This window comes from Acipenser ruthenus, chromosome 12, assembly GCF_902713425.1.
Source record: "Acipenser ruthenus chromosome 12, fAciRut3.2 maternal haplotype, whole genome shotgun sequence".
Lineage (NCBI taxonomy): Eukaryota > Metazoa > Chordata > Actinopteri > Acipenseriformes > Acipenseridae > Acipenser > Acipenser ruthenus.
Genome location: NC_081200.1, coordinates 12031068 through 12048986, shown reverse-complemented (window position 1 = coordinate 12048986; position 17919 = coordinate 12031068). Strand labels below are relative to the sequence as shown.

The 17919-nt window shown below is 38.4% G+C and overlaps 1 protein-coding gene across 22 annotated transcripts in view; it reads right to left on the bottom strand.

The window, feature by feature from the left end:
• LOC117417163 (disks large homolog 1) overlaps nt 1-17919 on the bottom strand; it is a 207851-nt gene that overhangs the window by 121470 nt on the left and 68462 nt on the right. The window contains exon 1 of one of the 22 annotated variants that reach the window (XM_034029099.3): nt 16104-16282. The exons of 20 other annotated variants lie outside the window; for them this stretch is intronic. In XM_034029099.3, coding sequence (XP_033884990.2) covers nt 16104-16205 — 102 coding nt within the window. In that variant the 5' untranslated portion in view covers nt 16206-16282. Of the gene's footprint in view, nt 1-16103; nt 16283-17919 lie in introns of those variants that run through there. One more of the 22 variants, XM_059034552.1, reaches the window with a different exon arrangement.

The window sequence follows — 17919 nt, the reverse complement described above, 5'->3', positions numbered from 1 at the left end:
TACTCCATTTTGTAGTCACAGCTTTTAATGGTTGATATCTTTATTGTAAGATAAGTAATACTGTCAATAATAGTGGTACAACTGTCTTTTCCTTGCTTGTATTACCACAATACTAATTCAGTGTGTTTTTTTATTTATTTATTTTTTATTTTTTTTATTTATTTTTTTAAAAAATTTAGTCGTCGCCAATTATTTTTACCCCGGTTTTCACCCCAATTTAGCATGCCCAATTATTATCTGTATCCCCGGCTCACCGCTCGCAACCCCCCCCGCCGACTCAGGAAACGGAGGCTGAAACACGCGTCCTCCGAAACGTGCTCCTTCCAAGCCGTCATTTTTCGCACTGCAGATCCACAGCAATGCTACCAGACCTATAGTGCCGGAGGACAACACAGATCTGGCGGCTCCGCTGCAGAGCCACAGGCGCCCTATCGGCCACAGGGGTCGCTGATGCGCAGTGAGCCGTGGATTCCTCTGCCGACCTAAGCCCTCCCTACCCGGGCAGCGCTCAGCCAATTGTGCGCCGCCCCCTAGGAACTCTCGGTCACGGTCAGCTGTGACATAGCCTGGATTCGAACCAGCGATCTCCAGGCTATAGGGCACATCCTGCGAGGAGCGCCTTTACTGGATGCGCCACTCGGGAGCCCCCAATTCATTATTAATGCAGTATGTAGTGCTTTGGGTCATCTCACAGAAGAAATTCTCCGCAGAATTATAATGGTTAATGGCAAGAAATAAAAATATCCCCCAAATCCACTTTTTATTTCAAAACAAAACTATAATAGACCCTGCAAAATCATAAGATCATTTTAAAAAGCATCCTGGGTAAGTAAACCTTCTCGGGAGCAAGAAAGGTGAACTTAAATATATGCAACCCAGTCACTATTTTGAGCTGCAGCACAAACTCAAACTTCCTTGGTTTATCTGAAGCATTCTTCTGTTTATTTCTTGGACCCTCCCATGAGTGCAGATCAAATCGCTCCTGTAAGAAGCAAAGCTTGTGCTGGCTGCCTGCCTGCCAAGCCACAGTTCTGGTCAACAGCCAGTCGTGTGGAGGAATTTCCAGCTTGGCATCATCTCTAGAGTACAGCTTCTCTGCGCTACAGGACTTATATTGAACAGCAAAGCAGACAAAAATCTGTTAAAACCCAGGTTAGAAGTAACACTCAGATCATCTCTAATATAAACAAAGCTCTAATCTAAACAGTTTATTCTGCTGAATAGAATTAGAAACCTGATTTGGATAGATAGCTGGATAGAAAAATTAAATAAAAAAATAAAATCTCAATCCCTCTTTTCTCCCCAGGGTGCTGATAACCTGGGAAGTTTTTTTTAATTTAAAAGTTGCATTTTTGTATCCAAAAAGGTTTGCTGAACTTCTTTCAAATCCCTTCATTTTTTTTTTGTTGAGGTCCACACTTGTGATTCAAAACTAATACCACAGAGAGATGAACGCAGTCTGCAAAACTCCATATTAAACTGCAGCCGGGTCCATCTGCAGTGCACAACCCAACTGCAATCTGACGTTACACAAGTTCCGTTTCCATTTATAAATTACTTCACCTCTACATTTTCCTTTACAGCATATATAAAATGCATAGCACTCTGTTCAGTCTTTTTTTAAAGCCCACCTCTCGTTTCCTTTGCATTGAATGCTTATTAATTAACTTCTCCATCAGAGCGACTGGACAGCTGCAAATTCCCTCATTACATATTCCAAACTCGTTGATCGCTATGCTGCTAAAGGAAATGAATGGGACTAGTTTCTAATCTGTTTCCGTTCAATGCCATGCCAGTGGCAGATGAAAACATGGAAGCCCCCGTCGTTGTTCTACGATTATTCTATGATTCCAAAAACTATCAGTAGCTGATATCCCCAGAAGCTATAGGTCTGCTTCTTTAAATGGATTGCTTTTCTTTTCTCCACAATCAAGCTCTTAAAAAGATATCCACCCAGTCTAAGCATGTACGCTCTGTTCCTACAAAACGACATACAATCTATTTAATAGCAGTATACAGACCACAGTCCTCTCACTATAATTTAACACTCATTTTATTTCATTTATTTTAATAAAATCTTATTTGTATCCTTCCTAGTTTTTTTCGTGAATCACCTGTAAAAATCAACAAAGCATTTTATCATAGGTAAGCACTGCTGTACACAAAGACACCATTGTCATTCATCATTAATAACTTCCTACTGTTGTGTTACAGTGCTGTGTTATATTTGAGTGTTACATAAGTTTTACGGATATACAAAAATGGTCTCAACAGCAAAAACTGCCTTTGGGGAATGAAACTGGACTTCCATTAATAGTCAGCTAAACAAACAGGGCCTCTCCAACTCACAACAGTAAAAGTACAGTACACCCTCGCTACAATGCCCTTCATTATAACGAACCTGGCCCCCAAATAAAAAGATAATAAACACACTGTCAACATCCTGGTCTGTAAGCACCGGATGCCACCTCTGCAGTGAAGTCAACTCTTTTGTCTTAATAAAAACCACGCGCTGTGTAACTCTGTCTCAGAAACAAAAATAATTTTATGTTGCAACAAAGCTGGAAACTAGATTGATCGTTGAAAAAAGTAGTAATGCAGGCATCTCTCTGTCGTGAATATAGGTTGTCAAATGCACTGTTTTCAGCAACCATGCGGCAAAGCAAAATTGATTAAAGAAAACACTACAAAAAAACGAGGATCTGATTAACTATTCATGTCTGGTGTACTTTGAATAAAAGATCAGTTTGATATTCTTGCATGTTGGATTGAGATTTGGTGCACTTTGAAACGATTCGTGTCAGACTGATTTTGTATAAGTTCAGCTTCTATTCTGGATTTTTGCTTTTTGTACTGTGTTTTAATTCTTTAAATGAATAGGATAAAGCAAAGGCAGAATACTGCATACATGAGACAAACAGGTACATGTAATTCTACTTTTAGTCACAATCTCATCATTAACTTACTAACAGTTTATTGTTCATTTTGATTGTCCTTTCGCTATAATGAACCCTCGATATAACAAACAAAAGGCTTGGATTTGTTATAGCGAGGATGTACTGTATGCAGAAACCATCCTGCACTGTGGGAGGATGGTTTATTTTATTTTATTTATTTTTAAAGAATTCTCTCAAAATCAATTTGCACTTTAACATAAAAGTCAAATCGTCAGCCTACAGTGCATCTACTTAGAGGCTGCAAAGTATAGCTGGTTTTAGTGGGGGAGCCAAGTGCTACATAATTTAAGACTTCAGATTTAAGACCTTTTTGTTAACTAATGTAGGAGGACAGCTTGTAACCTTATCAGACAACACTGTCTGTTACAATCTTTCCCTCTACCTTGTCAATCAGTATCAATCAGTATCCAAAACGGGCTATATATGAGGCAGGGAAAGCAGTAACATTTATAACCACAGGGCTTTCTTGACTATTGGTGGTATTCATAGAATCTGTTTTCCATCATTTGTAAGTTTCATTGCACGGTGGTGAATGTTTTTCCTCAACAGAATTGCAATATGGCTGTGATTGACCTGGCAGTACTGTGTACAGCATATGAATTTACACACAGTATATGAATAGTTTCACAAAAACCAAGGTGGATAAAGAAAAAAAGATGAAAAGACGCACAAGCAGCAGATATGCGCTTCAGCAAAAAATCAAAATAATTTCTACTGCTGCTCAAACGTGATGTTTAAAGTATTTTATTAAAAGACTGAGTGATCGCCTGTTTAAGTTCAGTGATGTATGCATGACAGTAGATCATCGAGGTTGCCACTAATTAAAAAGCACACACAAGTAACTCATGTCAGATACAGAGTAAAATGTTCCGACTGCTTTAAAAGCTTTTTATATAATATGAAGCTCCTAAATTAATTTTCAGGATGTATTGCTTTTCATTACTGTTTTCAAAAGACTGTATTGTCTTCAATATGCATGTATTCCCACACAACTGAAAAACCAAGCACTGCATATCTGAAGCGCAGAAATCCAAATATAGAAGCAGACCTGACTCTTGCACTGGTGAGTTTTAGTTAATCCCACAGTAAACCACCAAGACGAATTGCCATCATTGTCTGAAGATGCCTTCTGGGAATGTCATTTAAAAACAGACTCCCGACGTTAAGAACCATTTCAGTCAAGTCTAAAGCTTGAATTGTGTTTGAACTTCACATACACATACCTGAAGCTAGAAATGTGTGTGTGTGTTTGATTCTTTTTTTCCTTTAATGGAGGACTTTGGTTACCACGTTTGATTTCTGAGCTCAAATTGATTCAATGCAGGAGCACAGAAAGTACATTTAATACAGTACTGTTAGCCGTATTCCACATTATTCCTTTTATTGTTTAATATCCATTATACATACTATAGTTTCCAGAGTTTACCTTTCATTACTAGCTTAAGTTGCATTTCTATCGAAACTCAACACTCTCTAGTTGATCATCTCAAATTTTTACATTTACTCAGGTGATGCAATTCTACAAATTCCAGAATACTGAAACATGTAATGATTCTGGAATGCATGGAATGACAGGGCAGCAGTGTGGAGTAGTGGTTAGGGCTCTGGAGTCTTGACCGGAGGGTCATGAGTTCAATCCCAGGTGGGGGACACTGCTGCTGTACCCCTGAGCAAGGTACTTTACCTAGATTGCTCCAGTAAAAACACAACTGTATAAATGGGTAATTGTATGTAAAAATAATGTGACATCTTGTAACAATTGTAAGTCGCCCTGGATAAGGGCGTCTGCTAAGAAATAAATAATAATAATAAATAATAAATGACACTGGCACAAAGAATGATATTATCCAATTGAGAAAGAAATGCCAGTGGAGAGTTCCTTTGCCTGACCATGCAGTTTTGGTTCAAATAAAATCAACCTCCTGACAGGCCATTTAATATGAAACTGCTCTCCGCTCCATCAGTCCAAGGCCAGGATAGTTTTAGCCACATGTCTTTACTGCAGCTACACCGAGATATTCATATATATATATATATATATATATATATATATATATATATATATATATATATATATATATAAATATATGAGAGAGAGAGAGAGAGAGAGAGAGAGAGACAGTAGATGCCACTTATTAACAACCTCTCGGTGCCCAACAAAAAGTTGTAATTAACCGAAAGTTGCCAATATGGAACTGAAAAGTGTTTTAAACGTTAGTGTTAAAAAAAATGAATATGAGAAACACGTATTACATAGAACTGTTTACTTCACGCGTGCATTTAAAAAAAGGAAGTAGGCTTCAATAGTACTACACAACGATGTACTACAATTGTCCTTACAATGAGTAAAGCAAACATAAAAAATGTGTTGTACTTACAATCAACTCTAAAGAACACAATTTTAAAATAAGAAATTGTTCAATGTTGTCCGCTTTTTACAATGTACCACCTTCCGCTGTAAATCCATCTCAATTTTGCGTGCAACTTTGTAGCCAGTTTCAAAGCCACGATTCTGACTCAGTCTGCCAGAAATATGGAGTTGCGAAGTCATTGTGTTATAAAAGCTGCATGAAGTATGCGCATAAATCATGCAAGTGCACTCTGTAGCACTGCCAACTAGTAATAAAGATGTCAATAAGCGGCGTGCAGTTGCTAATATCAGAATTCCATTAACATTAAAAGTCTATGGGACGGGACTGGTTCCTGGGAAAATGTTAAAAAGTTATCTATCAGGGTTGCTAAGAACGGCCATCCATCCATCCATCCATCCATCTATATCTATCTTATGAATCAGTGATTGGAAATCCTGGCTTGTGATTTGTTAAAACCTCACCATAGGAGGAATAGATTGAACTAACATTCTGACAGCACTGGTCAGTAGTCTGGGTATGTCATGTGATTTCTGACTATGAATAACAAACAAATTCAACTCAACGATGTAAACAAATGACAGGAGGGATATAAACTGGATTATGCAGCAGTCGACAAACCAGACAGAGACGGAAAACTTTGTTAACTATACAGTATGAACTTCAATTTTTTTTTTTGTTATTTATTTGTTTTATTTATTTACTTAGCCTACTTATACTGTACAGTGCCTTGCATAAGTATTCACCCCCCCTTGGACTTTCCCACATTTTGTAGTGTTACAACCTGGAATTAAAATTAAGGTCTGGTGCAACCAGTTGCCTTCAGAAGTCACATAATTAGTTGAATGGAGTCCACCTGTGTGCAATTAAGGTGTCTCACATGATCTCAGATTAAATACACCTGTTTCTGGAAGGCCCCAGAGTTAGAGAGCATATCTAAACAAACAGCATCATGAAGACCAAGGAGCTATCAAAACAAGTCCGGGATAAAGTTCTGGAGAAGCACCAATCAGGGTTGGGTTATAAAAAAATATCCCAAACTTTGAACATCCCCCGGAGCACCGTTAAATCCATTATTAAAAAAATGGAACGAATATGGCACAACCGCGACTCTGCCTAGAGAAGGCCGTCCACCAAAACTCAGTGACCAGGTAAGGAGGGCATTAGTCAGAGAAGCAACCGAGAGGCCAATGGTAACTCTGAAGGAGTTGGAGAGATCCACAGCTGAGATGGGAGAAACTGTCCATGGGACAACTCTAACCCGGGCGCTCCACAAAGCTGGGCTTTATGGAAGAGTGGCAAGAAGAAAGCCATTGCTGAAAAAAACCCATGTCAAATCCAGTTTGGATTTTGCCAAAAGGCATGTGGGAGACACAAAATTTGCCAAAAGGCATGTGGGAGACCAAAATTGAACTTTTTGGCCTTAGCGCAAAACACTATGCGAGGCGCAAAGCCAACACTGCTCATCACCCTGAGAACACCATCCCCACAGTGAAGCATGGTGGTGGCAGCATCATGTTATGGGGATGCTTTTCAATCGGCAGGGACTGGGAAACTGGTCAGGATTGAGGGCAAGATGGATGGAGCCAAATACAGGGAAATTGTAGAGAAAAACCTGTTTCAGTCATCAAGAGACCTGGGACTGGGGCGGAGGTTCACCTTCCAGCAGGACAATGACCCTAAACACACAGCCAAAGCTACACTGGAGTGGTTTAAAAACAAGAATCTGAATGTCTTAGAATGGCCCAGTCAAAGCCCAGACCTCAATCCGATTGAGAATCTGTGGCAAGACTTGAAAATTGCTGTTCACCAACGGTCCCCATCCAACTTGACTTACCCAAAAAGACTAACAGCTGTAATTGCTGCCAAAGGTGCTTCTACCAAGTATTGACTCAGGGGGGTGAATACTTATGCAACCAACAAATGTCTTTTTTGTTTGTTTAATTAACTTTTGTGCCACAATAAAAAATATTGTGCACCTTCAAAGTGTTAAGTATGTTGTGTAAATCAAATGGTAAAAATCCCAATTAAATCCATTTTAATTCCAGGTTGTAACACTACAAAATGTGGAAAAGTCCAAGGGGGGGGTGAATACTTATGCAAGGCACTGTATCAGCTAAAATATATAAAGTTGTATTTACTATCCAACCTTGTCACTTATTTTCTTGACTGATTCACATATTAAATATGTACTAGAGACTCAGCCATAGTGGAAAATGATGTGACCCTCAGGAAGACTATTGTTACATCCAGGGTATAGTCCCGTCAGTAACAATCGTCTTCCCTCGGGTCAATAATTTTCTACTATAGCCCTCTTCTCCAATTCATATTTAAGACATACACTGTGTGTGTGTGTGTCATATATATATATATATAGAATGAATGAATATATTAGAGAGAGAGAGAGAGAGAGAGAGAGAGAGAGAGAGAGAGAGAGAGAGAGAGAGAGAGAGACGCAATGGGAAATTGATTATAACTACAGAAATTTCAAGCACCAAGCCTCGACAAAGAGATGGCATGTGGATGAAATCTAGAACAGTAGAACTATTTGATGACTGAATGCAATTTATTGCTGCCAGACAACAAAAGTAAAAAAGAAAACAAACTAGAAAGCACACAAGAAGCTGTCAAATGTTCTTTTGACGTTGTCACTTTTTTTAAAGTAACACTTCAAAGCTCTTTTAAGCTTAATAGTACGAGACAAATTATATATATATATATATATATATATATATATATATATATATATATATATATATATATATATATATATATATACACACACACACATATATACACACACACACACACAGTACTGTGCAAAAGTTTTAGGCAGGTGTGAAAAAATGCTGTAAAGTAAGAATGCTTTCAAAAATAGACATGTTAATAGATTATATTTATCAATTAACTAAATGCAAAGTGAGTGAACAGAAGAAAAATCTAAATCAAATCCATATTTGGTGTGACCACCCTTTGCCTTCAAAACAGCATCAATTCTTCTAGGTACACTTGCACAAAGTCAGGGATTTTGTAGGCATAGTCAGGTGTATGATTAAACAATTATACCAAACAGGTGCTAATGATCATCAATTCAATATGTAGGTTGAAACACAATCAGTAACTGAAACAGAAACAGCTGTGTAGGAGGAATAAAACTGGGTGAGGAACAGCCAAACTCAGCTAACAAGGTGAGGTTGCTGAAGACAGTTTACTGTCAAAAGTCATACACCATGGCAAGACTGAGCACAGCAACAAGACACAAGGTAGTTATACTGCATCAGCAAGGTCTCTCCCAGGCAGAAATTTCAAGGCAGACAGGGGTTTCCAGATGTGCTGTCCAAGCTCTTTTGAAGAAGCAAAGAAACGGGCAACGTTGAGGACCGTAGACGCAGTGGTCGGCCAAGGAAACTTACTGCAGCAGATGAAAGACACATCATGCTTACTTCCCTTCGCAATCGGAAGATGTCCAGCAGTGCCATCAGCTCAGAATTGGCAGAAAACAGTGGGACCCTGGTACACCCATCTACTGTCCGGAGAAGTCTGGTCAGAAGAGGACTTCATGGAAGACTTGTGGCCAAAAAGCCATACCTCCGACGTGGAAACAAGGCCAAGCGACTCAACTATGCACGAAAACACAGGAACTGGGGTGCAGAAAAATGGCAGCAGGTGCTCTGGACTGATGAGTCAAAATTTGAAATATTTGGCTGTAGCAGAAGGCAGTTTGTTCGCCGAAGGGCTGGAGAGCGGTACACGAATGAGTGTCTGCAGGCAACAGAAGCATGGTGGAGGTTCCTTGCAAGTTCGGGGCTGCATTTCTGCAAATGGAGTTGGGGATTTGGTCAGAATTAATGGTCTCCTCAATGCTGAGAAGTACAGGCAGATACTTAGCCATCATGCAGTACCATCAGGGAGGCATCTGATTGGTCCCAAATTTATTCTGCAGCATGACAACGACCCCAAACATACAGCGAAAGTCATTAAGAACTATCTTCAGCGTAAAGAAGAACAAGGAGTCCTGGAAGTGATGGTATGGCCCCCACAGAGCCCTGATCTCAACATCATCGAGTCTGTCTGGGATTACATGAAGAGAGAGAAGCAACTGAGGCTGCCTAAATCCACAGAAGAACTGTGGTTAGTTCTCCAAGATGTTTGGGCCAACCTACCTGCCGAGTTCCTTCAAAAACTGTGTGCAAGTGTACCTAGAAAAATTGATGCTGTTTTGAAGGCAAAGGGTGGTCACACCAAAAATTGATTTGATGTGGATTTTTCTTCTGTTCACTCACTTTGCATTTTGTTAATTGAGAAATATTAACTATTAACATGTCTATTTTTGAAAGCATTCTTACTTTACAGTATTTTTTCACACCTGCCTAAAACTTTTGCATAGTACTGTATATATATATATATATATATATATATATATATATATATATATATATATATATATATATATATACACACACACACACACACACACACACACACACAACCTTGTGAGCATATCATTCATTGTTCTAACACCAAATTGACCTACCCACATTAATCCAAATAGTACCATAGTGAAAGCAACTCAAAGCTAGTCATACAGTATACCATCTGCAACTAATGTCATTCTCTCCACTCATCAAAAGACAGAAGTTCTCAATTATACACAGTGTAAAAAGAGTTCAGTCTAGAACATTCAGAACATAGCTGCCAATACAATACCAACCTCAACAACTTCCTAACCACCTGCTGTTTTTAATGAACAGACTGTGTGGTCTAAACGATGGAAGATCTAAATACTGAGACCACTTAAATAGAACTGAGCAAACCTGGCATTCTAAAGATGCACAGTCCAATTTGGGTTCAAAAGAGTCCAGCGGCGTACCATACCAAGATAAAACTGTACTGCTTCACTGTTTACAGGGTTCAGTATGAACTGGGTTTGCAGAAGGCATCAAAGCGTATGTGAAAGCAACTACAGTTGCTGTTTAATGGTACACAACACGTTGGTCGACATTAAAATATAGGCCACTAAAATGTGATTAATGTGGATCACGCCTACCAAAAACACAACCTTTTTGTACCACGTCACACGCAACGTTTCAAAAGGGAAACAGTTCTCGGCACTCACTTTTAAAATTATATAGAGAATTATTGTGTGTGCATCATCAGGATACAAAACATGTAAATAGTTGTTATGGCATTACCATATTGGAATATAAACCTTTATTTCTGGATTACAAACAACTATCCGAACTTTACTGCATCAGGAAGTTTGTACCACTGACGTAATGCTGAGTAAAGAAACGTTTATTTTTCCATATTCATTGCGGAAGTTGTCATCTGCTTTATATAATGCCGTTTTATCAATCCTTTGAATAGAAGGCTGGGTGGTCCAGTGGTTAAAGAAAACGGCTTGTAACCAGGAGGCCCCCGGTTTAAATCCCAGCTCAGCCACTGAATCACTGTGTGACCCTGACCACCTTGTTGTTGTAAGTGACTCTGCAGCCGAAGCATAGTTCACACACCCTAGTCTCTGTAAAATCACCTTGGATAAAGGTGTCTGCTAAATAAACAAATAATAAAATAATAATAATTGAAAAGATTTCACAGGTGTCACTGTCAGTGGTCTGCTGTTCTGTGGACAGTCTGTGGCTTGTGATCACAGACAATTACAAAAATGGGTATTATAGGCCACAAGAGAATCACTAAACTCATATAAAATTAATTACAGAGTATAGATACTGAAGTGTATATTATTGGTAATCAAACGCATTACAATTTTGGAAATTACACTCACCCTGCAGTATTGCCGATCCGCCACGGATTTTGGAAGGTCCACAACTATTTCTTGTCGATCCCCATTTAGTCGCTGCCTCTGTTGATCAGTGGGATCCCACTGCCTCACCGGCAGTTAAATGTAGGGTTGTGGCCCCTGTTCCCTAAAACTGGGTCTTCGACTTCCTCTTCGATGTTTTCAGCGGCAGTCGCCTTGTGTGTTTACCTTTTCGTATGTAACTTCCGGTTCTATTCCGGCCAGTGTGATTGAGTGGGTGTGGCCACACACCACACAAAATCCATCATATCTTTGTTGTTTATTAATATTTAACTGCATAAAAACTATTTTATTTCTATTGGTGAAATCTATACAGAAATGTATTGGTGTGTTTGACCTGCAAGATACACTTTAAGCTTCTCACACAGTTAAGATTCCTCAGATCAAGAGGACAGATTAATCCAAAAGGAAATGCACCAGATAGCAGCGGGGATTTCAAAGCCTACGCTACATGTCCCAAAGGTTGAGTCTGATACTTAAGGAAACAATAAGGTGCGACAGACCAGTCTCTTAGTATTATTTCAAGCCAGTTTAACCCTGATCTGGTTTTCAACAGAAACCGATTGAGTCTCTCTAGCTACCATATCAAAAGGGGTGTTTATAGTTTAAATGTTATCCAAATTTTGTCTCTGTTTTTTTCAGAAATACACATGATTTTAGAGTAGTAACTATACATATTTCATATTCAGAATTCATTCACAGTCTATTCATACACATTAGTGTTGTACACAGGTAGTCTTATACACATTTGTTTTATACTATTGAAGTATGGGTTATCCAAGTGGTTACCGCGACATTTCCTGAATCAAAAACCACCTGTGAAAACTTGTGTTATCGAAAGTTGTCACAAATGTCTTAAATGCTCAGCACAGAACTTAAAGTACTGCACTAGTTATAAAAAAAAAAAATTACTACAATATTAATGTGCATTTTAAGACTAGCCCACAGAGCAGTATCTCATTCGTGGCATTTAGGCAGAGAAAGAGCCTTTTGACAACTGGTATTACAATCACCTAAAACCAAGTAGTAAAATAATTGATTTACAGCAGTTTGTTTGATAAACAGTCTTCAAAATAACTTCTTGCCAGCACAAAGAACCAAAATCAACAGAAACAGCCCACTGGGAATCATTAAATATAAAAACCTCATCCCTTGTCAGCTTCAAGCAGTTGTTGGGATCTGTAACACAATCTGCTATGGGGATGACTGAAAGAGGAAAACATATTTTTATTTCATTTTTTTTGCATCCAAAAGACTTTTGTGCACTACAGTTGGGACCATAACAGAAGTTCTGTTCCTCCCAGCCTCCTCTAAAACAAGCTGTCATTGCTGCTGCCGAAACCTTGACCACAGGACACTCTTGTAAATGAAATGTACCATTACAACAGGAATTTATCCAGGGAATTAATGACCTAGAAATAAATACTCATTAATAAAAGAAACACAACTCGAAAAACAATGCCTGCTCCTGTTATTAAGCTGCTCGTCTGTAATGAGCAGACAGGAGTCGGTACAAAGAGAAAAAAGCAATTGATTTTTAAACCATCACCTTCTAAAGTGTAATTTAATATTCAGATGTGTACACTACAGTACAAATTATCCCTATGATGTACTTCTGTTCTGTAACTCTTAGCTTTACAAGGAGAATATCTGTACTGGACTACGTTAGTATTGTTGGTACTTAATGGTTACAAGTAAAACAAAAGTCCCCTCATAGTCTGCAGTTTTGGTACAAGTATTTCTGTATGGGTCTATAAAATCAAGAAAATAAGTTGATAAACATTTTGGCCAGTGCTTCAATCAGTGTACTAATTCAGATATATATGGAAGAATTATTGCATCAGTTAGGAAGGAAGTGTTGAGAGTTAATACAAATCATGAAGAAACCCCTACAGATAGATGGCGCAATACACTGGAGCACACGGTTCCGCATTTCGAATTTCTCCATTTGACTTTCCAGCATCCTGGTACATAATTGGCCTTCAGGGTGCTATATAATACAGAATCAACCCTGCCCCTCTTGCTCACTAACAGAGCACTCTGCAGGTGTGAGCTTGAACAGCTTGCTCAACCACTCACACAGATGCTACCGGGGACGGACACTCAGGTTTTTAGGAGCAGGTCTGTCATTAAGAAAAACAAACAGATTTGGCCTATCAAATCAAACCGGACTACAGGTCTTTTACTGTACTATGATAACCCTTGCCTTTTTATAATGGTTTGTCGTCATTCTGATTGGCTCTTATTACAATTTTTCAACTTTATCTTTCAGTTTGATAATCCACTGAGGTGCTTTCACCCGTGAACTAGAATTGAAGAGAAGCTCTAGAAGTCTGCCATGGATATAACCTAAGATAGGATATAACCTAGGCTCTTTGCATCAAGTTTCCTTTGGTTTTGCTGGCATTACACTGCTGGGCACTAGATGGGGAGGGCACTTTCTAAAATAAAACATATTTTTGCCGATTTACTGTAGCCTCTATTATTGCAGCAACTAGAACTGAAGAGCAGCTGCTAAAACTTAGTCCCCTTAACACAGACCCATAAAAACAAACACACAATATTAAGAGTAGTTGCAATAAGAACCACCTGAAATATTGCAAGCATAACAACGCTCAGTACAAAACAAATGCCTGTGGCTACAAGTGTCTTGCACTGCCAATAAAATTCTGAGAAATTAGGTGAACACCCTCAAGGGTTAATTCATCTACGGTTGCAAGCACTCTCACCTAATTGTTGGACTCCTGTTTTTCACTTTTAAAATGCACACACAAAAAGAAGTAGTTTCAATTATAGAGGAGTCACAAAGCTGACTTGCTACCCATTCAAAGTAAGCCAGCAAACCTACAGTAGTTGACCATTATGGTAACATTGCTCACTGCAGTATTGTAAACCACATGTGACTGATAGCAATTCCAGACAAACTCCCCAGGGAGCCAACATCCCAGTCTTAAGTGTTTTTCCCCCACCCACCCCAGACAACTACGCCCAGAGCAAAGTGTTCTATTGTGAAATGCTGACAACGTACTCTCCCGCAGGAAGCAGAAAAGTTCATTAATAAAACTGTAAGCCAAATAATTACCAGACATCACTTCATGGGCATGCCAGAACCACAGTTTATGCTCGGTCTAGGAATCACGCTGCTCCCTTTTTCATCTATATATCTGATCAAATACAACCTGTACAATAACTTTAAATACACAACCACTGCCTTTGTTCTGAGGTCACACACTTCCTCTCTGTGCTAGCTGCTAGATTACAATGTAATACCACTTTAGCTTTAACAATCTAGTGAACCAAGACTTTGCATTCATCCTTGTAATACCCCTGTATCATTAAAATAACATGCTGCCAGTAAGTGTATTATAGTAAGCTGTTTTAATAAACTGGCAATACACTTTTCTAGGCCGTTAGGCCAGACAGAAACTTTTAATGACAATTATAAAGCTTCCCATCCTAACCCAACCATTCATTCATCCATAACTTAAGTGACATTTTCAGAAAACTCTCCTCACAAGCTAACCATTTTTTATTACAGCTCTCTCACTTTAGCCTGTGTACTCATGGTTGCCCAAATTTAGACCTACTGAAATCACACAAATAATAATAAAACATAATCCTTTGGCTTAATTGCAGAGCTTATTCAGGGTAAATAATGAGTTTACTGATTGAATAGATGATTTCTATCCATTTTTGATGATGCGATTTAAGTATCAAGATACTACAAATCCAATAAATTGTTTATTTTAGAAATACAGGGAAATGCAGATTTACAGAACAAAATTAAAAATCGGAGCATGAATTGTCGGGAGTCTATTTTTTCAAGGCTTAACTCTAATTAAAATGACTGCAAACCAAAAAGCTATATACAAAACTAGGGTCCCATTCCCCACATTTCAGAATTGATTACTTACGAGTATATGAGATGTCAAGGTATTTCATAAAAATGATGTGAAGCACCAATAAGAAATATTAGGAACATGGGTTTGTACTCTTTGAGCACATCTCAGTCAGGCATCAACACTATAGCTACAGTGTGACAATATTCACCCAGTTACGTTAAATAATAAAGAAAATACTACATCTACAGCAAATGGATGAAAAACAAATGCATCTCATCATGCTGCTCTTCTCTGCAATAAGGATATCTCTATATCAATTTAAAAGCTGCTGTCCGACTTCAGAGTTTTTTTTTATTCAAAATGACAATTAAAACAATATTTATATTTTAATGTCTGACCATGTCTCTGTGTCAATGTGCAATGTGCAGACGCCAAAAAAAAAGTCTACAGCCAAATATCCAACAGTACAGAAAGCCATCAAGAAGCTTTTAAAAGGCTAATTACCAGACAGCATGTATGATGCACAACGATACGCCTTCAAGATATGAAGGGTTACAGAAAATGTGATGTTGTAACATGTGCTGGGTATAAAAAAAAATAAAAAATCTAAAAATGCCCATGGCTCCACTTTTGTAAACCAAGACCTGCCAACTATCACTTCTGTCAGTCAGGAAGCATTTTTAGCCTTACATTTCAATAGAAAAGGTCTCTGATGCTATCATTTCTCCAAAGAAAATAAATGGAACCGGCGATGAAGGAAAAAAAAAAAAAGATGAATGCTTAATAATGAAATGACATAAAGCACAGCATGCAGCAGTTAAAGACCTTTTTACGTAAGAGTTTAATAGTGCACACACATGTTCATTTATTACTGCTATCTGATCTATAATGCGTACAAATGCTGTTCCTCATTGATTTGTTCAGCTGGTGACAATTATCTGCCGTATAGCTGACTGGAGTTTTCAGATAGCACCCGGCATGTAAACCTCCTGAAACCTGATAAACAGCTTAAATGCTAAAAAGCAATAACTGCATCTATTTTGTGTATCATCTCTGCAGCTTTACAAAAGGTATTACATGAAATGCAAAAGAAAAATAATAAAATCAGACCCACCTTGCATCCAAACATTAGAGAGACCGTACTGTTGGTGCATGCTACTTTACAGTGGCACAGCATTGGAGAAAAGCAGTCTGAGTTTTTGATGCTGGGAGACATTTTTTCAGAGCCTGGGCACTTCAATCGATCAGCGATTGAGATTCTAGAAAAATGTCTCTGTAGTCTCTGCCTGCTTTTTGATTTCAACATCAACTCCTCACTCCACAGCACAGACAATCAGAGAGAAAACAAAGATAGCATGTTGCTTTCTGCAGCATCCCTTATACACAGTCCCCCCCATCAGTTTTCAAATAACATTCTTCAGTTTTTATTTTCTTTTTTACGCACAAATCAATGAAAGCATCCAATACATAAGTAAATACAAGGAAGGCATAAACAAGCCATCATGTTGCTGGTGTTTTTAGTTTTGAAGTCCACTATCAAGGGACAATACTCCAGTGGTTAAATGGCTCAGGGGGGTAGACTCTCTGCCAAACTCAGAGCTGAATCCACTACGGCAACTCCACCTGCTGCAATGCAACTCCTGCCATATCGTCCATGAAGGGGAGACTCCAGCAGGGCCACCGTGCACACAGAACGCTGGATGCATGGGGGAGGGGCAAGTTGTTGCAGCATGGGGCTTATTACATGGCCCGTAAGAGATGAACTGAACAGCTTCCCTGCAAGGTATCTTTGCGCTGCATCGCTGGAGATGAAAAAAAGATTCCGGTTTCAAGCATTGAGGGAATATTAAGACAGCACAGAGGTGACAGCCTTTGATAGCTATTAAAATACAGGATTCTGTGTTAGCTTTTATTTCATTTATAGAGAGAGAGAGAGAGAGAGAGAGAGAAAGATTTAACAGACTGACTGTGACCTTTAGCATTTCGAAGCAACAAACTGCCCTGGAAATAATCAGTGACAGAAGTAGATCAACACATAATGACAAGCTGAGCTGGAGTTAACCTCTTCAGTACCACAGGGCATAAGAGACATGCTTTCGAGGTGCTTTCCTTGAAATCAACATTGATCCAAAACATGTATGTAAAGCCTTTTTTCCAATATTATATACACAGCAAACTACCGTTGGCCAGCATACAGAACATCTAAACATACTGAATGATGAAGTTCACTCTGCTCACAGCCCCGGGACACAACTTACTCAAATATGAAACATGCAGCAAGCCAGGATTACAAAAATATAATGTGACATTGCTTTAGGAAGCTAAAAATGATTACATTTTCCTGAGCATGAATATTATTTTAGCACTTTTTATGCTATTGGTAATTCAAATGCTAATAATGTCTTGAACACGCCTGTGGGGAAAAAAAAAAAGTATTTTTCCAGTCTAGAGCAAAAATGAAATAGTAGTCATACATTACTTTGATCAGTTTTCATTAATAGTAGTATTTTCAGTGTACTACGGTCTAGTGTGACTTATGCAAACTATTGCGTGTTTTCCAGAGTAGAAACATATGTTTGAAGCTACAGTAGATCCTGCAAACTGAACTACTACAGTAAACTTCATGTTATTTTTGTTTAGTAAATCTGTTGACTTTGGTTAATTATGAAGACATTATCACAGAAAATAAGCAGGGGAGTCCAGTGTGAATCAGCATGCTGTGCACAGGATATTAAAATATTTAAAAAAAACTTTTCAGAATAATTGCTCTAAATGGTATCTCGGATAGCCCAACATGAGTACTCATAAAAATCAATGAAACCAGATGCAGGAAAATAAAATGACGTTTCCTGTTTCCAAAAACGGCAACACCGTGTAACAATTTTTTTTTCTTCTTTTTGTTCCTGGGTAGTGAGTGTTATTTTCTAATT